Source organism: Gymnoscopelus microlampas (assembly GCF_963454915.1).
Source record: "Gymnoscopelus microlampas genome assembly, chromosome: 20".
NCBI lineage: Eukaryota > Metazoa > Chordata > Actinopteri > Myctophiformes > Myctophidae > Gymnoscopelus > Gymnoscopelus microlampas.
The window spans coordinates 3,548,811-3,571,020 of NC_139957.1; the positions used below are offsets into that span (position 1 = coordinate 3,548,811).

The 22,210-nt window shown below is 40.2% G+C and overlaps 1 protein-coding gene across 1 annotated transcript in view; it reads left to right on the plus strand.

Moving 5' to 3' along the window:
- Positions 1–22,210, plus strand: part of LOC311035975 (ras-related GTP-binding protein D-like) — a gene marked incomplete at its 5' end in the record, with an annotated part of 72,571 nt that overhangs the window by 23,974 nt on the left and 26,387 nt on the right. The window contains one exon of the mRNA XM_084044502.1: positions 2,633–2,775. Within this exon, the coding sequence (XP_083900628.1) occupies positions 2,633–2,775 (143 nt within the window). The remainder of the gene's footprint in view (positions 1–2,632; positions 2,776–22,210) is intronic.

The window sequence follows — 22,210 nt, forward strand, 5'->3', positions numbered from 1 at the left end:
ATTGGTAACACCTGTGAAGGAAGTAAGGAAGGGCCCGAATTCATTCCCAATATGGCTGCTGTGCATAGAGCCTATTATGGACCGACTGTTAACTGACCGTTGTATGGACTGTTTTAAAAGTGTGTGTGTGTGTGTGTGTGTGTGTGTGTGTGTGTGTGTGTGTGTGTGTGTGTGTGTGTGTGTGTGTGTGTGTGTGTGTGTGTGTGTGTGTGTGTGTGTGTGTGTGTGTGTGTGTGTGTGTGTGTGTGTGTGTGTGTGTGTGTGTGTGTGTGTGCGTGCGGAATTGGCACGCTGCCCAGCTCCGACCTTGATATCTCCCTACTGAGGGAAGTGAAGTGAATTCTCAGACGGAGTTCTTAGGCAACGGTTCAACTGTGAAAGCATTGCGGGGCCACGCATTTGCTAAAGCTATTCCAAAAACTTTGATACGAAATCAGTAGTCCATTGTCTCTATAGATAATTAGGTATCATCAGGGCTTTTCCATTTGTACACACAGAGTTATGGTGTCCTTGAAAAAATAATAATAATCAGAACCACCGATCTACAATAGGAATAGGTAAAAAAAATCCCATTAATATTTGTTAAAGTGCAGCTACAAGTTAGTAAAATAATAAATAACACATAAGTGCGAGTATATAACAAGTAGTGCAACATCAACCGAAGCATTCATAATATCCTGTGATAAATGACGTGGTAGTGGAATGGCATACTCGCTACCGCTACCAGCATTATAGGCAGTATCGGCAGCTTTTCCGATACTGGTATCGGAAAACAACTCTAGATGGGGTTCATGTGGTTAAAGCAAGCTGAAGTACCGTACACTGCAGTACGCCGCATTGAGTGCTTTGCCTGGGTTACCAAGTTGATAAGAATCTACAGGGACTTAACCCTTTAAGACCAGGAAAGCATCTGTCATTTTAGATTTTAACCACTTTAGCCATTATCTTATACTTTGGCTATTCAAAAATAGCAGATCTAATCTTTGAATATATATATATATATATATTTTTTTTTTAAAGCAAACATTTGTAACTAAAATCTTGGGGTCTAAAATCCTGAGGCCAAATGTATATAATTTTGGGGGTCCTTGACATGAAAAAGTTTGAGAACCACTGATATTAAAGCAACATATTTTTTTTTATTTAAAAAAAACAAACTGTTAGGATTTAGAAGACATTTGTAGAATCCCCCAGAAGCAAAGATTTGAGTAAAAAAAAATAGCTTTGAAAACATATATTCAAAGATTTGCACAAATGTTCATGATTCAAAAATAGCCCAAAGAAATCCAAAATGACACAGATGCGTTCCCCCGGATTGAATGGGCTAACAGCCTCTGTCCTACAGTATATGCATGCAAGAGGCGTCTTCCCCAGTCTGTATGTTGCCGCCATGTGGCACTTCTATCTGATGCAATGAAAGCCATGGAGCGAAGTCTCTCTGGACTAGTCACTTTCATATGGAGGAGTCTATGCAAATCGTCTCCCTGACGGCAGGACGAGAAGACCTTCTCCTTCTAACCTCGATAAGGCTTCAAAGCCATATGACACTGCCCCCCCCCCCACACACACACACACACACACACACACACAGGACAGCAATTTTGACATCTTTATTGACAAACGTACATAGAACTTGCACACCACAGTCAAAGGGATAAAATGCAAGAAAGCTAAAATGTTGTTTCCATTGCGGTCATTACTTATAAGGTGCAATCAGGCATAACACTAACCCCAACCCCTAAGCCCTCATACGTGAGAGGGCCATGTTTTTTTCAATTGCTTTTTTCATTTATTAAAAAAAAAAGATTTGGAAGATGAAACATTTCAATACAATAAAAATAAATTAATAAAATACGACGAAAAAAGTAATCGAAAAAACATGGCCCCCTCACGTATTAGGAGGGCAGGGTGAGTCACCAGAACCACTTAAAAACTGTCTGGGGTGTTCGATGATAAAATGACCCAATTAAAAAGAAAAGTGAATAATATCCCTTTAAACCATAAAAACAACATTTTTGTTTCGTGAGGACCATGGCAAATGGTCCTCACAATCTCTCAAATTCGTATTATGCTTTTGGACATTTGGCCCTCACAAGCACAGTAATAGGCTCAATAGTCCATATTCACACGGCGGCCATTTTGGAATTTAACATTGCGTTGCTGTGGCAACTGGGGTGGCAACTGGGGTGGCATTTCATTGACATAATGGCAATATGGCCGCCGTGTGAATATGGTCTATTCACAGCAGCCATAGTGTGACGACATTCACAGGTGTTACCAATGATACTAATGAAGGCTCTGTTCCATTCTGGTCAAACAGAGTCAGGGTGCTGATATTGTGCATGTTGGCTCACTGGAAACACTCTGTTACACCAGTGGGTCTACAGTTGGGGTCCAGGGACCCTCATGGGCTTCCAAATGGCCCTTTACAGGTGTGTAACTCTGAGAGTTATGGGGGTCGTGGAAACCACTGTGCTTGACTAAATGGAACAGAGCCTTCATTAGTATCATTGGTAACACCTGGGAAGGAAGTGATAATATGGCTGCTGTGCATAGAGCCTATTCAGGTACACACACGTTCCTCTTCCTGCTGTTCACCCCCCCCACCCTTGCCTCTGTCTCCTTTGATCAGAACTCAGGCATCGAGAAGGCCTTCCTGTTCGACGTGGTCAGCAAGATCTACATCGCCACGGACAGCAGCCCGGTGGACATGCAGACGTACGAGCTGTGCTGCGACATGATCGACGTCGTCATCGACATCTCCTGCATCTACGGGTAGGAAGACCGCGCGGTAACGCCCGCATGGCCAAAACATAGACGAAATATGTGTGGCTTACAGTGGCCGGGCAGCTCAGTTGGTAGAGCACTTGCAGTGGTGGAAAGTAACTACGTACATTCACTTAAGCACTGTAGTTAAGTACAATTTTGAGGTATTTCCAATTTCCAATACTTTTACTTCTACCCCACTACATCTCGGATCCAAATATTGTACTTTTACTCCACTACATTTATTTGAAAACTTTAGTTACTAGTTACTTTGTCGATTTTGATTATTATTATTATTACAAAACCTACATTGACCACTTCAGCTCTGTATACATTTCGGCCATTTGAAAATAGCCGATCTACAAGCCCACAATGCGTCGTGATGCGACGCATTGTGAGCTTGTAGATCTGCTATTTTCAAAATATTTTTAAACATTTGAAAACTTGAAATGGGACATTCTGCATAATGACTACTTTTACCGTTGGTACTTTTAGTACATTTTGATGCCAATACTTTTGTACTTTTACCCAAGTCAATTTTGAATTGCGGACTTTTACTTGTAACAGAGTATTTCTACTAGTACTTTTTTTTTAGTACCACTGGGCGCTTGCCTCTGGACCACAAGGATCTTGGTTCGATGCCGCCAACACAGCGTATGAGCTTGGGTATCTGAGTTGTGTGGTAAGTACTGGGAGCTGAGTGCGTGCTGTGTTCCACCTCAACAATCTATCTCCCAGGGGTCTAGTCTAGTGCTTTGAAAAGGGGATATACAGTAGTTACTTACTACTTCTTAAGTGGTGTTAAGTTCACATTTTTCTGTGTACTCTTATCTCTGTCTGTCACAATGATACAGTACCTAGACAGCCAGACAGACTGTCTGTCTGCCTGTCGAGGTAATATTGTATTTCTGTCATGTCTTCTTTCTTTCATTTTGTGCTGGTATAAATATATAATATCTACGGCTCCCTGCTGAAACGAGCTAATTTTCTCCGAGGGACCAATGCACATGACCTTTAAATAGAATCACCGCTCGCAGACGGCTTGTCTCACAACAGAGACAAGTTTTAGTCATGGTCTTTTGAATGAAATGTCATCTTAGTCAGATGAAAGGTTATAGTTTTGGTGTAAATGTTTTAGTTTTAGTTTTAGTCGACTAAATATCATAAGATTTTAGTTGACTAAATCTACAGTTGATTTTGTCTGCCAAAATGTATTTTGGAGGTGCCTTGATGGCGTCGTAATGCCAGATTTTATACTTGGTTGCATGCTGAAAATAGCCGATCTACAAGCTCGCAACGCGTTTCAGTGACGCCTTGTGAGCTTGATCTGCTATTTCTGAGCCCAACACCCGAGCGCAACCAAACATAAAATTACTTGTCTTTCAGTTCTACTGGATCTCTTCTCCACTAGTCCCTTCCTAACATTGTAGTGTAGTTTTTATTTTGTTGACCAAATTGTCAATGCATTTAGTCTTAGTTTTAGTCATCTTAGCTTAGTTTTTATTTAGTTTTTGTCAGTGAAAAAAAGTGGTCGACTAACATTTTTCGTCATAGTTTTAGTCGACAAAATGAACACTGCTCAGTAGCCACAAATACGTTGAAGTATGTATGTTGAAAGTATGACATTAAGATGATTTTTTTAAGAAATAAGTAAGCAAATGATTTCTAATAATGTGCTCCCAGAGAAGCCAATTTCTGCGGTTGACTGGGATGAACCGTAGATTTACGCACCCTAATAGCATTCAAAGTGTCATAACAAGATTAAGCGCTTCGGCCCAGTTTCGCCTTTAAGGTTAGCCAAACATAACCTCAATCACAGCTCCGCTATGAGACCCATTATATTTCCGTGCCTTTTTTTTATCTATGTCTTTATTTGCCGTATAACGTAAACATGTCTTACTATCAGAAACCTTGAGCTTGGATTTCGGGAAAAGTAAAAAAAAAACATTATGAGGCTCATATCTACAACCTTCATTCATAACCTTCATACAGAGAGAGGTGCTTCGATGAAATTACAGAAATGTATGGTCATTGGGTTCGTGTTCGTTTGACACACAAAGATCCCTTTGCTTTTATCAAAACCCAAGTTCAGAAATATTAGTGTCAAGCAATTTAAAAGTCCTGTTACTTTACCATAACTGCTCGAGCTTTTAGAGTTTGTTAGAGATCTTGAGCAATCGTTTTGATATGCAAACCCAAATGAAAGGATAAAAAAACAGCATGAATCGTGGCTATTCACAGGACCAGTCTCAGTCAAGGTCCCCACTGACTTTGAATTCACATTAAAACTTATAAAGATGTTATTGAATTCTCTCCAGGACGTTGCATTGTAATTTCAAGCTAATCGATTAGATAGACTTACGTTTCCTTTGAATAAGAAGAAGCAAGCTGTATGAAACCCAATTATCAAAAAAACACAATACTGCAATGATCACTATGATTCATACCTCCTATATCGTTGTCCTCATAACAATATTTCCAAACTTAAAGGGATATTTCACTTTCAGAAAAACTTTTGGTGATTTTATCATCTACTCAAGCCGTTGTGAGCACCCCAGACCCATTGTAACTTCAAACTCCATTTTAACCATGTTAGATTCATCCAAAACACCCGTCCTTGGTTCTTGTGACTCACCCTGCCCTCCTAATGCGTGAGGGGGCCGTGTTTTTCCGAGATTTTTTAAATGTATTTTATTTTATTTTTTTATTATATTTTATTTTTTTCATTTTCCAAAAAAAATATAAAAAATAAATGAAAAAGGTAATTGAAAAAACACGCCCCCCTCGCGTATTAGGGGGGCGGTAGGAGACAGGTGAACCAAGGACGGGTGTTTTTGATGAATCTAACATGTTAAAAATGGAGTTTGAATAGGAAGGGGGCGTGTCTGATAAAATGAATATCTAATATCTAAATATTGAATCAAGCAACTTAAAAACTGTCTGCGGGGCTCACAAAAGTCTGAGTAGACGATAAAATCACCAAAAGGTTTTTTTAAAGTGAAATATCCCTTTAATTTCACTTCCACCATTATCACTGATATTAGTGTACTTTGTCATGAAGCCTTTAAAAAAAAAGAATTCACTGAATACATCTAATCTTCTCCCTGCACTATAGCCAGCCACAATGGGATGGAGTTCATAAACCAACGAAAAATAGTCAATGATACTCAAACCACTTTCAGGCCATCTAGTTATCTAGCTTACCATGCCACATTAACTGACACAATTGCCAGCTCGGATACACATGCATTAGGCATGAAATTACGTAAGTTAATTGTGGCAATTGAAAATAACATCACTCTCCATTGCAGCACAAAACAGGTGAAGTTCTTTGCTAAGTGACCCCCCCCCCGCCTCCCCAATTTAGTCATTATGCCAATTACCCCCCATGTGTTTACACTGCCGACCCCTACTATTTGGTCAAGAGAGGATGTACAACCACATGTCTCCTCTGATTCGCATGGAGTCACCAGCTGCTTCTTTTTCACCTGACAGTGAGGAGTTTCACCGGAAGGGCGGGAGAGCCCCAAATCAATTGTATCTCTCAGATGTGTGCTACCTATTTTTTATTTTGTACAGTATTAATGCCAGGTTAAAAGGTGATTCTGTGGGCTTTATATTTAACCAATGAACAGTATTAAAAGTGCCTATGACTAAATAATAGATACATTGGATCCATTCCACTGGAATACAAGTTACATTTTCCCATTATCTGAAAAGTTGAAATTACCTGCAAGTAGGGTTAGTTTGTTAGTTTCCAAGTACTGTAGGTTCTGCCCCAATATGTTCCTCATCATGACAGCATTAGATCAGCCAAAAGCACAAAACCCAAACCAATCTGTACCGGTATATGTTTTTTGATTTGATTTATTAGACGTCATGGTTCAAAGAGAAACACATGTTATGTGCTTCTCACAGAAACGTCAAGGATAAAAACATAATAACGTCAGTGACTTTTATTTCCATTGTCCATTGTGGTCCTAGGTCTGAGACAAACAAGTCATAACAACATAAAATAGGCAATGCAACAATAAATAAAACACTCCAGAACTATAATGCTATACACATATGTGTATATATGTACATGCATATCGTAGCTGTTGGTTGCTGGCATACAGTAAACCTTGAATCTCTATATTTAAAAAGTAGTGAAAATAGCAGACCTAAAAGTTCACAATACGTCGCGACAAGGAAACGGGGGGGTGGTGGGGGGGGGGTCTCAGTTCAGCAGAAAGATGAGCTGGGTGTCCTTGGAAAGCTTCCTTCTCATCTTTTCAGTGCGTTACTTTTGACATCATGAGGCAACACTGACCCATTTTCCTTGAATTAAGTCCCAGTTTAGGAACAGCAATTAGTTTGACATTGACGTTGTTGGGGGAAATGTACTGTACCACACAGTCCAAGCAGGCTTGGCATTTTGTCATTTTAGAGGCAAGGCCATTTGGCTTTTGGTACCGTAAACTTTTTGAGGGCACACATGCCAAAAGCCAGGCTACTGACGATGCGTTTAAGTCCCATGGAAATAATGAATAGAATTTAACAATTAAGGATGAGTTCATTTTTATTATAATAGTGTAACTATCAGTGAAATGAAGAAAAAAAACATCTTAGAAATGACCAATATTTGGGTGGGATGGGAATGTGGAGTCAGGAGGAATTCAGAATCTCAAAATACATTGGTGTCTGTCTAAAAACTGTATCGACAGGAAAGAGGCAAAGGTGCAAACACTTAAATCAGCTGGGCAAATGTGGACAGGGCATCAAGGCCACTGTGGCCTCCCGGCTTAACATTGTTTGAAGGGCATAACCTCAAATCGAGGGGCACGAAGGCCATGGCCCCCATGAAATGGTGCTTATAATTCTTGATTGAACTTCAGTCGACTGATGATTTGATTCTTCATACTCAACCACCGTATGTACTTTGTTGACAGGGGTCTTCCAGGGCTCTATACTTAGTCTGGTTCTTTTTCCCCCTCGACACCAAATCTCTGATCACGAAAATAGCCGATCCACAAGCTCACAACGCATCACATTGTGACACCAAAACTTCGCCCCCCAGAATAGTGACGCTATATGGCTTCATGTGGTTAAGCCGGTAGCCCTATTTAACCCTTTAAGACCGGGAACGCATCAGTGTCATTTTAAGATTTCTTTGGCTATTTTTTTTCTAAATCGTGGAAAAGTTGTGCAAATCTTTGAATATAGATTTTTCTTTTAAGCGGACATTTTTAACTCATGTTACAACTTCTGGGAGGTCCCTGGAACAAAATATTTTGAAATGGGGCTCCACGATTAAATACATATCATTCTGGGTGGTCCTTGACATGACAAAGGTTTGTGAACCACTGATATTATAGCAACACACGTTTAAAACATTTTTTTGTTAGGATTTAGACATTTGTAGAATCCGCAGAAGCAAAGATTTGAGTTTAAAAAAATTATATATATATATATATATATATATATATATATATATATATATATATATATATGTATATATATATATATATATGTATATATGTATATATATATATATATGTATATATATATATATATATATATATATATATATATATATATATATATATATATATATATATGTATATATGTATATATATATGTATATATATATGTATATATGTATATATGTATATATATATGTATATATATGTATATATATGTATATATATGTATATATATATATATGTATATATATATATATATATATATATATATGAACTAAATAAGACTCGTGCACATCTTTGTAAGACCTCGACTGGAGGTGCAGGTCAGTGCAAGAGATGTATATAACTAAAAGGAAAAACCTTCAAAAGAAGGGACCGCACAACTCCAGGACTGATTTTGCTTTCTTTATTTGCACAAACGCGTTGTGCAAATAAAGAAAGCAAAATCAGTCCTGGAGTTTATATATATATATATATATATATATATATATATATATATATATATATATATATATATATATATATATATATATATATATATATAAGATTTGCACGCAATATCCAAGATTCCTCAAAAAAAATGCAGATCTACAAGCTCATAGCGTGGCACCAGCTTGTATATCTGCTATTTTTGAATAGCCAAAGAAATCTAAAATGACAAGAGATGCGTTCCCGGCTTGAATGGGTTAAAATACTGTACACTGTTTTAGTGCACATTTTCCACATTATTACAGCATTATATATTTTTTGCGGGGGCACAGACGTTGCACAGAAGGCCACGTCGCCCCATGGCGACGGCCCTGAGCAGTTCCTTACCAAAATAAAAAGCCAGAGAAGCAGAACTCATCGACTGTGATGTTAGTAACACACCATGTCTAAAGTTGCTCCACTGCCACTGGCACAGTCTAATAACCCACTTTCCTATATGCCTGTGTCTGTGTACCCACAAATAAACACAATTTACATGTGTCTTTTTCTCTTATCTGGGTTACTGCAAATGGGATATGGAGTCGTCTCTATTCCTGTGCGAACATTCGCAGGAAATAGCCAATTTACGAGCTCACAGCATGCGTTGTGAGACTTGTAGATCGGCTATTTTCGAATAGCCGAAGTATAAAATAGGGCTTTCGTTGCTGTTGGGCAGAAACCAGCTAACTCCATTTTGACGCTCTTTTCTCTTCTTTTTTTTTCAAAAATCAGTGCTATTGAACACCCTTTACGTCTGTGTGTTGGTAAAACAAATATTGAACCAATGAAAAGTATTAAAAAAGCGCTTCTGACAAAACCAGCTAACTCCATTGGATCCTCAAACTTTCTGCTAAACCAGCTAACACCAGCAAAGGGGGGTGGAGTTAGCTGGTTTTGCTGACTCCAGGCTCCACCCCCTTTTGACCTCCAACCTCATTGTGAGCATTAAGGTCCATTCAGCTGTTCTTATCAATGATGAACAAAACCTCCTAACTTCAGGGAAAATGAACATTTTGGAGTTAGCTAGTTTCTGCCAGACAGCAGAGATATACTCCTGGGTCTGGGATACTTTGATAAACTTAAGTATATAGGGTTTAAGTGGTTAAGGCCTGGTCGTGTTCATGCATAATCCAGATGGTAACCGTAGGTAATGTTGAAAAATTTCACAAAGTTGCTCTCTCTTTCTCAACAGTTTCACAGGTACAGTAGGAGTTGACTCTCAACTTTCTGGTTGCTCGGTTTCAGACTGTGTTCTTTTATCCTCCTCACGCCCGCAAATGTGTATTCATTATTCAAACATTATGTCTGAATAATGTATGTGACATAAGAAAACTGCACCATGCAGTGTATTCTAAACTCTGACATTACAGTACTTTCGAAGCCAAAGGCACAGTATAGGCAATGCCTAAAAGAGATAATAGCTGACAGTAGTGGTAGACTTTGTTTTGATAAATTGACACTATATGCTGTATGACCAGGCCCCCCCCCAGGTGTCTGTACTTGGTCATTCCGCAAGCTTATCAGCATGCAGATCTGCTATTTTCACCAAATGTCCGCCTATTATGACATGCCCAGAATTGGGACGCTAGCATTCATGTGGTTAACCTATAGTATTAAGACCTGTGGCCGACTCTAAAAATGTCTTCTAAATCCTAACAGAATCCTAACAAAATACATGTTGCTATATCAGTGGTTCTCAAACTTTTTCATGTCAAGGACGTCCAAAATTATATATATTCGGCCGTGGACCCGCATCTAAAAATATGTTGTTCCGGGGACCCCCAGAAGCAAAGATTTGTGTTAAAAATGTTCGCTTTAAAAGAATATATATTCTAAGATTTGCTCTACAAGCTCGTAGTGTGGCACTAAGTGACGCACTATGCTCTTGTTTATACAAGCAAGCAAGCTTTTATAAAATAATGCTTTTTAGCTCAAATCTAAAATGACACAGATGGCTTTCCCGGTCTTAATGGGTAAAACAAACAAAAAAAACGTCAATAAGAACTGATCCAGGATTTGTGATATTCTGACAAAGAATCTGAGGTAATGTAAGTTGAGAGTAAGCAATATGCCATTCTTGATGAACTTTGAGTCAGCGGCCATGCCAAGGATAGGAATAGCCCCCGACTGAAATGACATACTGAGACACATATGAGCCCAGCTCCCATAGCAAAGCCAAAAGTAAACAGTTGGAGGCTGTGTTGCTGCTCCGCAAGAACACCTGATGCACATTTCAGTGTCGGTTCAATATCACTCCAGCAGAGAACGTAATTAGTTGCTAATCTGGCTCTCTTTTCTTTGTTCTGTCAAAAAAAAAGAGCATGTGAGCTCTGGCAAATCTCTGACCTTTCCGTGCTGTCAAGACGAAGGAGTCGTGCAGAGCAAAAGGGCCTCATTATATGCAGTGAAGCTGCATATTACTGTTGTAATAATTTGTATGTAGTGTCACCTTTAACTCTTTGACTGCCATGGACGTGCTGGCGCGTCCGTTGGTACTTGGTCCACAGTGTCATGGGCGCGTTAACATGTCGAATAGTTTTTTAATTGTTTGATAAAAGATTGCGCTGTGATATATAATCCGGAGTGACCACTTTCACTGTAACTCACACGGATACGGAAATAACGATGTCCGAAGGTTTCCGCCTACGTCCGTTTGCTGTCTATTGGTTTCCTGCAAATGCTTGTAACTTCACTTAACCCATTAATACCTGGAACGCATCTGTGTCACTTTAGATGTCTTTGGCTATTCAAAAATAGCAGATATACAAGCTCATAGCGTGGCATCGAGTGCCGGGCTATGAGCTTGTAGATCTGCTATTTTCGGAAAATCGTGACTTTTGTTGTAAAGATTCTTTTCCAAAAACTATTAGGATTTAGAAAACATTATTAAGAATGGCCTCAGGTCTTAATGGGTTAATTTCTTTTGCCCTGGATTCGGAACCTCACTTCTGAATGGGTTAAGTTACTCAACATTGATTTGGACAAAGTTAGATCCACTGATTCATTTTCAAAGATGAAATGTAGGCTTGGTGCATTTTGGATTCCTATGTTATTTAGACTAGACTATGCCAAATGAACCACTGTAGGGTTCAGGTGATTAATTTGTCCCTAGTCCGGCGGTGAACCTTTGGCACAAATATCAGATCTGCAAGCTCATTGTGAGCTTGTGCATCAGTTATTAGAGAGACCTGAGGGACCCCGATCTACTGACTATATAAAGTGGTTAAATTAAGACATTCACTGCCAGACTTGTTTCTGGCTGCGTGCACCCACTGCCAGCGATTTTATCTAACCTTTCCAAGTAGTCACAGAATATTTATCTCCAGTATGATCGATCCCTGACCCTGATGCTTGCTGATCACGGAGGGTTTTACTGTGCTAATAAAAAAAATCTTTTCATTTCTTTTTCTTTTCTGAAATGACGGAGATCTCCGTCAATGGCAGGGAATATGAAATAAATTGCCTCACGTAACCGCAGGATTCAGAGTGAGTTTTGGGTTACAGTGCATGCTCTCTGTAATGTTAAATGGCTATAAACATAACGTATACTCATTTAAATAAGATTTCATGGCCTTCTAGTCTGTGATTACTGATTCTGCGCACTCAAATTTGTATTTATTTATGCAAGGCAAGGCCAACTCAAAGTAGACATGTTTTCCTATATACCAGTCGTTCTCAACCCTTTTTTTTATGTCAAGGACGCCCAAATGAATATGTATACTTGCCCGCGGGCCCCCATCTGAACATATTTTGTGCCAGGAAACTCCATATAAGATGTGTAATATAATATATATAATATTTCCTCCAAATTTCACATCACATTTGAACAGTTTCACAGTTAGGCCTTATACGCAGTGGTGTAAAGTAACTAAGTACATTTACTCAAGTACTGTACTTAAGTAAAAAATCTTAGGTACTTTTACTTTCCTGGAGTATTTCCAATTGTCTATACTTTCACTTCTACTCCACTACATCTCAGAGGCAAATATTGTACTTTTACTCCACTACAATGATTTGAAAACTTTAGTTACTTTGCAGATATAAATGATTACATTATAAAAAATTAACCACTTTAGCCCAATTTTATACCGAGGCTATTTGAAAATAGCCGATCTACAAGCTCACAACACGTCGCATCGCGACACGTTGTGAGCTTGTAGATCGGCTATTTTCGAACATTTTAGTATTTTTTTTTTAGTACTTACATTTTGATGCCAATACTTTTGTACTTTTACTCAAGTCAATTTTGAATTCCAGACTTTTACGGAGTGCTTCTACATTGCAGTATTGATACTTTTACTTAAGTATAACATTTGAGTACTTTTTCCACCACTGCTTATAAGTTCTGCGCCACAGCAGAAATGCTGCCAGCGCGAACAGCAGACAACGTGCAAGACGCTGCCATTGCAGCATGGCTGAGCTGATGGTTTTGCGGTGTGTTTTGGGCCGTAGAGGATTGTATGGGCTCAGAGGCGATTCAAAGACTCAGTCGGCAGGCTTTGACGAGAAAGACAGCATTGATGGGTGAAGGCTTTGACAAGAGGCAAGAAAGCATAAACCGAAATGGGTGTGCAGTGCACACCGATAAGAATTGGTTAACCCATTAAGACCGGGATCGCATCCGTGTCATTTTCAGATTTATTTGGCTGTTCAAAAAAAATTGCAGATCTACAAGCTCACTAGATCTGCTACTTTTTGAAAAATAAATCATAAAAATGTGTGCAAATCTATTTATTTTTTTTAAAGTTAAATTTTTTTACTCAAATCTTTGGAACAAAATATTTGGACATAGGGGTAAAAAAAACAGTACATACACGTTCCCGGTCTGAATGGGTTAACTGAGGCATTGTTGATGGCTTTTGCACAATATTGTCCATTATTTAACCTTCATGGGCATGCAGCAAAATTGCCTATTTATCCGCGATTCTATGTTATCAAGAAAATAGCCTGCCTCAGTTTAACCTGCCCAACCTTACCTTTCCCAGATTCAGGTGTCAGTTTTTTTGTCAACCGTATCTTTTCACAAACGATTCCTGTCTTGCAGAAGAGCAGTGTTGCAGAGCAGCGTAAGATGAAATGGCCCCAACAGAGCGCGAGAGAGAAAAAAGAAATCTCGCTCATCACCTGTCATAATTTCACTTTTTTTTACACTCCCCATTTCACGAGACAAACAAGGAAGAACAATTCGTCCGCTGTCGGGTGGAAAAACTGTTACTTTTTAAGGAAATGGAAAAAAGAACCTGAGTTCCAATGGATCCAATGTAGTTATTATTTAGTCACAAACTCTTGTTAATACTTTTCATTGGTTAAATATGTTTATTACACGGCTTGGTTAAATGCTTTATTCTGATTGGTCAATCATCGGTCATTATTTCTTGATAATGACCGCTGTCTAATCAAAGACTTAGAGGCAGAGCACCTGCTCATGTCAACCTGCGCAGCTTGGTTTTATGCTGTAATCCAACATGACAGCCAGCTAAACAAACAGACATTTACAACTAAACGTTTCTCTCAAGAATGTTTTTGAAAACATTTGAAGTGAGAAATAGACGATGCAATAACCGAAAAGTGATTCTATTTGATCCACTACACTTCCTTGTTTATCGTGGCGCAACAACACAAGAATACCAAAAAACTGTCGCCCGGGGGAAATCTGGCGGTATTACAGGCAAATCCGGCAGTATATCGAATGGGGCCGAGTGTGTTTTGGGGCGACACGCTCTCAGCGTGTTGCACCACCATTTAACCGACGTATGCGCTTCTCTCAGATCATTCCGCAACCAATACTTATGGAATACTTTCATTGCCGTAAGCAAGGAAATACTTCGTTTTGTTGTTACTTTTGGGTCAATGTATTTATTTATGTATTAATTAGCCGTGTAATAAGGGGGATAATATACGGGGGGAGGTGGTCATTATTGACATTTAAAGCCCCTCAGGGTGATTATCCCTGATGAATAATCACCCTGTCGGGCTTTAAATTTCAATAATGACCACCTCCCCGTACATTATCCCTTGCGTAACCTACAGACCACTTTCATTTTCAGTAGCCGATCTACAAGCCGATGCGACACGTTGTGTCTTGTAGATTGGCTATTTTTGTTGCTTTTGTGTGACACTGTGTAGAATGAGGAAAACATAAAAAACATAACAAGTTTAAATATGGAGAGATACAAGGTGTCTGCCCGACAGCAACAATTTGTGAGAGCCGTGCTAGATGGCATTTATTAGATTTAACAAGTCGTGGGGGAACGTCTGTTGCCTTGACTACGAAATCAAATTGTCTCCGGGGGTTTACTTGTATTCCTCCAGCCCCAATTCAAATAAACAAGTGAACATGTATCACACATGGGAGTTTGGCCACAACTTAACCGATTAAAGCCGGGAACGCATCTGTGCGCATCTGTACATTTCTTTGGCGAAAATAGCAGATATACAAGCTCATAGTGCGGCACCGAGGTGCCGCACTATGAGCTTGTAGATCTGCTATTTGTGCAAATCTTTAAACATTTTTTACTAAAATCTAATTAAGTTAAAAAACTTAAGTTGCTATAATCAGTGGTTCTCAAACATTTTCATGTCAAGGACCCCAAAAATGATATGTATTTGGCTGCGGACCCCCACCTCAAGCTCATAGCTTAGCACTCGGTGCTGCGCTATGAGCTTGTAGATCTGCTATTTTTGACTAGCCAAAGGAATCTAAAAAAATGACACACAGATGCGTTCCTGGTCTTAACGGGTTAATTGCTGCAGATAGCTTGATTGTCACATACTGTGCCCTTCCCGTTGGCTTTAGTCACGTAATCGATTCTACAATCCCCACCTTTTTATATGGGCACAGGGATGGCAGCACGCTCCACGCCCACAGATACCCCAAGGTGGCCTTGGATCGAATCTCGCTTCTCAAAACGTCTTCCTCAGGAAAAGAACAACAAAGAAGACAGCTCAATTTCCTTTTCAAGAAGAAGAGAGGCATGTAAAGCTCACCAGCAGCAATTTTTTCCCCCGGTAAGGATAGTGCAGCATTAAATGCAATATTTTCCCTCTTTTTTTCAGTTTTCTTCTCCATTTTCCGAGATACAAAGTGATATATTTCAGGGTCACGGAAGTCATTCTGTCAACATGAGCGTCCCCTGGAGACCTCTGCGCCTCATATATATTCATAGGCTCCTTCTGAATATTGTTGCTGTCCAGCAGAAACTTTGTATCTCCATATTTCTTTTTTTTTTGTATCTCCACATTTCAACTTGTCTCAATAGAAGAGCAGGGAGACCAAATACAACCACCCCAATTGTAGAAGTTACAACATTGTATTAACATACTCTACCATACAGAATGGACAAAATTACATTGTATTCCTTAAAAAAAGTTGATTTTGTTCGTTTCCATCCCAAGAGTCCCTACCTAGAAATGAGTATTTTTCTGTTTAAAATGTATTGCGGAGTGGAAATCATCAGCTTGCCAAAAACCTAAATTCCCAAAATGTACTTAAGTACAGTACTAAGGTTAAATGTACTTAGTTACTGTCCACCACTGCCTATGATGAGGTTGTATGGTTGTCACTGAGGGGCCCATGTAGCGGTTTGCAAAGTATTTGAACCAGGACCACACTCACAGCACTGCCAGATGAGTAGTAATGGCCATGAAGTCACCCCTTGGGGTCCGAGTAATCCTGGTTTGACCCGCGCGCGCGCGTGTGCGCGTGTGTGTGTGTGTGTGTGTGTGTGACTATGGCTTTACTTGTGAAGACCAAATGACCCCCCCCCCCCCCCCCCACGTATAGTAGAATATAATATTGCGAGCACATTTTTCCTGGTCCTCGCAACAAAACATTTTTGTTTAATGGTTGAAAAAAGATGTGGGGAGTTACCGTAGGTTTACAATTAGGCCAAGATTCAGGTTGGGGTAGAATTAGACATTTAGAAGTACTACACTTTTTTGTTTTTACATTGATTTATACTTAGTTGCGCGTTGGTGTCATGCACCAAAATTTAGCCGCTCTATCTATTTTTGGGCTTATGGTTAAAAGATGGGGAAAAAAATCCATTCATAAAATTGTCATGTGTACACAATGTGGATGTCCTCACAAGTATAATAATACAGACGTGTGTGTGTGTGTGTGTGTGTGTGTGTGTGTGTGTGTGTGTGTGTGTGTGTGTGTGTGTGTGTGTGTGTGTGTGTGTGTGTGTGTGTGTGTGTGTGTGTGTGTGTGTGTGTCAGCAGCTGGGGGTTGTGTTATGAGGACAACAGAACTAGGCCACAAGCACCTGAGTACATTTTTTAACCCTGGATAGCTGTTCAGAGTGTGTGTGTGTGTGTGCGTGGCCAAAGCCCCCCTCTTCAAACGGACTCCCAAATGCTAATGCAACTTGTTCATGCTAACGTGCACTTGGCCAGGGTTATGGAGATAGATGGCATATTACAGTTTCCAATTTAAGCATCGGGCAATGGTCTGGAATACTGAGGAGGGCATGGGGGTCTAAGGGGACTGGTGGTCTATCCAATGACACCAGTTCCAGAACCTCATCTAGAGATAAAATGGAGATGGCGTTAGATGAGTTAGACCAGTGGCTCTCAAAGTGAGGGACCACCCAGGGCAGGGGACCTCGAAGCGGGCTCCAGGGAAATGATTGATAGTATAGGAACCATACAGTAGATCCTTTACTTGGGTATGTACAGTAACTCAGAGTGTACAAATGGAACCACGCTGAGTTATGGGCGTCCGTGGCCTAATGTCCTACCAAACGGGTATTAATACAAATAAAAACAATCTACGTAGATCTAGGTTTTTGGCGCTCAATGTGTTAAAGGAGTAGTTCACTTAAAAAATGAGGGGAGCGGATCGAAGTGGGAGAGGTCATCCGAGTGGCCAGTTTTGCACCACTTCCTTTCGGCTGCCCTTATATAGGTGTGTTCGCTCATGCTCTGAGGGTTTCAGATAACCAAGGAGGAACTGGTGGACAGAGGAGAGCGGGGCGGCGATGGTCAAAGACGAGATGAAATAGCGGAGAGAAAGGAGGCGTTTGCAGAGTCAGTTGAGAGGGAGGGGAAAGGAATCGGGAGAGAAGAGAGGCAGGGTTTGCGGAGACCTCAGGTTACATCGAGGGATGACAGATCGATAGGCTTGTGACGATTCACTCAACTCACGATACGATTCGAATCACGATATTAGGTTCACAATACGATTTTTCACAATTTTTTAAATACGATTTTGCACCATTTGTTAAACACAAAACAATTTTCCAGACAAAATGAATGACTGAAATCTTTTTTTTGTTTTCTTACACAAATCCAGTATTTTTTCTCTTTTATTTTTTACAATAGTGTGTTTTCTCTTATCCTCTTTTCAATACAGTAGCAACTGAAAACAATTTTTATCAATTCACTTACAAAGATCCTGTATTTTCTTATTTGTTTTGTCTTTTATCGATTGCGCCCTCTGCTGTTTGCATGTCACCAGTTTGAATCGATTTGAATTGAATTATGATAAATCGTTACATATGCCTACAGATTGAGGTTGGATTGGTTTAGGTTGGAGTGGATAGAGAGATGGATAAGGTTACAAAGTAATGGTCAGAGACATTACCATTATGAGTAGGAGGAGAAGGTCAAAGTAGGACAGAAGAGAAGTGACATGGACATAACTGGTCTGTGGGTAGGTTGAAGATGGTTGAAGCCGGAATGTAGACGGCATCCGGGAGCAGTATGGGTTAGCGCCCCCAGCCTGTGTCTTCCGTGAGGAAGAAGCCCAACAAACCCACGGTGAGGATATTAGGAGGGTCATCCAAGCAAGTTGCAAGTGGCGCCTGCAGTACCACCACGGCCCAAGAAACCGTCACGCCAGAATGAAATGTTTGGAGCGGGGGAGTCTGGTGTAAAGCTCAGGTCCTGGACCTGGTGAGACGAAGGAGGAGCCCGCCCCGTCCCCTCTCCCCAGTCCCGGCAGAGTGGTTCCGGGGAAGCGGATTGAGGGGCCCTGTCTTTCCCTAAAAGGACTGACCGTGGGTAGCTACTGGGACGTAAGTCGAGGCTTGATCAACCCCGGCTGGGTCACCTGGGCGAGGGTGTATGACTGTATGTTGTATGTTGCGAGACCCGAAACCCCCGATGACCCCAGGCTACAACACTGATGATACGTCCCAGGTGCATCCATGTGATGTTTTTATTTATATAAGACACATACTGATACATATATACTGATACACTGGTTGTCTAGTACCAAATGGTCCTATTTGTACACTCTTAGAGTTAAGTTAACACTGAGGATTCTGCAGGGTAGATTGGGGTTCCAGTATATAGTTTAGTTCAGTGATTCTCAACCTTTTTAAACCATTAAGACCTGAGGCCAATTCTACAACTGCCTTCTAAACCAGTAGCACTTTAAATATTTTTTCAAAAATAGATGTACGAGCTCGCAGCGTGGCACAAAGTGACACGCTGCGAGCTTGTACATCTGCTATTTTTGAATAGCCAGCGCTTAAATCTAAAATGACCGGTCTTAATGGGTTAAGTTTGATATTGATGCATTAGGCCACGGACCCCACGGATTTGTAAAAAAAAGTTTTACTCCGTGACCCCAATCAGCACTGTTAAACACCATCTTACTATCCACCAGTGCTGGTTAAATCCTCTTTCATGTCCGTGAAATGAATACAGAATGATGAAAGGTCTCTTCACAGTAGTAATTTACATTATACGCAATATCAGAGAGCCTTTTCCCATTATGCCCCAAGCTAGTAAGCAACGTCTCCTGTACCCACAACAACAGCAACGAATTAATGCACGCATGTTTCGCTATGATACAGTTCAGTGAAATAACTCACAAATAGATTGAAAACATGTTATTTATGAAATGTAAATACAGGCGTGAAAATTATGCCGTTCAGTCAGATAACTCACAGATAGATTGAAAACATTTAATTCATGAAGGCAAGGCAAGGCAACTTTATTTATACAGCACCTTTCATACACCAAGGTACTCAAAGCGCTTTACAGAATACACACAAATGCAATCGGAGTGCAACAGAGATAGAGAATAGAATAGATACAATAAAAAGAAAGAAAACAATACTAACGATAAAGGAGCATATATAACAAATACTCCCACCTTTGATACAAGGAATAATAAAAAAAGTGCCATCAATATGTTTTTAACTTGGACTTAAAAACGGCTAGGGTTGGGGCTTGTCTAATGTAACCTGGAATGTTATTCCAGGTTTGTGGTCCATGGTAGTGAAATGAAATGAAATGTAAATGTAATGTAATGTAATGCATTTACGTTCTGCGACATATTACACCCTTGCTCAGCACATTAGAACAAACATTTAAGAGCAGGGACATATAGGGGTGCAACAGTTAATCGAACTAATAGATTTAATCGATGTATACAATTATTTAATTAAATCGATCATTTAATAAAATAATTGATTCATAATCTGTCCCTATTTTGACGTTATAGGCGAAATTTGACTAAAAGTCTCAAAAACATTTCAATATTATGAAAATAGCAGATCTACAAGCTTATTAACGCGCTGCATTGTGATGAGTTGTGAGAATGAATGTCCACCCACAATTTAGCAATGGACTTGTCGATCTCGCTGGTCTATTTTTCTTTTTTTTTCCCCACCGGCTCTGGTCTAGCACCCCACCGTTCCCATTGTGTTGCGCTATTGTCGTTGTGTATTGGCTTTATGCTTGCCTCTCGCCACAATAGGCTCTATGCACAGCAGCCATATTGGACAGAAATTGGGCCCCTTCCTTGCTTCCTTCACAGGTGTTACCAATGATACTAATGAAGGATCTGTTCCATTTAGTGGTTCTGAAACGTTTTAATTTCAAGGACCCCCATAACTCTGAGAGCGTACAAATGGAACCAAATGGACCCTCCCGGGTCCATTTGGTTCCATTTGTACGCTCTCAGAGTTGCACCCCCTCAAGGAACCATGAGGGTCCTTGGACCACACTTTGAGACCCACTAGTGTTTCTAGTGAGCCAACATGCACAATTTCAGCACCCTGACTCTGTTTGACCAGAATGGAACAGAGCCTTCATTAGTATCATTGGTAACACCTGTGAAGGAAGTAAGAGAAGAAGCCCAATTTCTCTCCAAAATGGCTACTGTGCATAGAGCCTATGACCATTCTGGTTCTGGTTACTGGCTATACGTGCAGTTGCTCTCTCAACTCGATCAACTAGGTGCCAGACAAGCTAACGCACAACAAATTGTTGATCTTTGTAAGCTGGCTGTGGGTGTGAAAGAAGCAGATGCCCAAGGGGCTCGGGCTGCAACAATCAAGTGCTGCTATGAGAGACTGACTGACCAGAGATCAGATTACTGCAGCGCAATATATGAGAGAGCAAAGTTGTTCCCCCCGCCAGTTAAAGTGAGAGCCGAGAGGGCGCACGCTCAAACTATACCTCCGTGGAATCAAAGTGCATGTGCACCGTGGCATGTGTGATCATGGATTCCTTATTCATTGAGGTGAAAACATGCAATTTAATGTCATTGTCGATGTCTCTTGTAGGCTGCTACAGCTAGGCTAGATTTCATATGGAGTATAGCTGACATCTCGCTATGTCAGAACAGCATTTTAGGTTTGTCGGGTACATAAAATAACTGGCGCCGTCCGGGTGCGTCTTTCTTTTTTATTTTTGTTATGTCGGCTCCACTCAGTACGCGGAACCAATTTCAGCTTGGGGTCCATTACGGTTTGGATCCGTCATTTTGAACCTGTGAAGAGCTCTATGTGTAGGCTATAATATATAGTCTAATATGTTCATATTACACACACACACACACACACACACACGCACGCACGCACGCACGCACGCACGCACGCACGCACGCACGCACGCACGCGCGCGCGCACGCGCGCGCGCGCGCGCGCGCGCGTCAGTGACATCATGACAGCAAGAGGAACGTTTAGATTAGCTGATATGTATCAGCTAGTCTCGCGAGCCAGACTGTTGCCTCCCACAATTTTCAAATGCTTCCGTCATACAGTCTGGTGTAGGGCTGGGCAACTTTGATGACAGAGAGGGCCACTATATTTCCACACTCACTCCAGAGGGCCGTCATTTAATTCGGTAAATTTGTAAATAAATGCCGTACTTCGCCATTCTATTCACACAAAAGTAACAAAAATAGACTATCTACAAGCTCAAAACGCGTCGCAGTGCGACACGTTTTGAGCTTGTAGATCTGATATTTTTGCTATTTTTTTATTGGAATCTTGAATTTTGTTTGAGATTTTTGAATTGGAATCCTGAAAAGTAACATTTTTATTGAATTTCAAATGCATTTAGTTATACTTATGTTAACTTTATGAACTGAAATACAAATACATTGGACGTAAAAAAAGACAACAGAATTTTAATACTAGTCATCCAGCTACTAATATAGACTGCACAAAAAAATAAAGGGAACACTTTGATCCCTTAATTCTTTTGATTTTTTTCGTTAGCAGTATATACACAGTTCATGAAAAAACTCAAAAGAATTAAGGGATCAA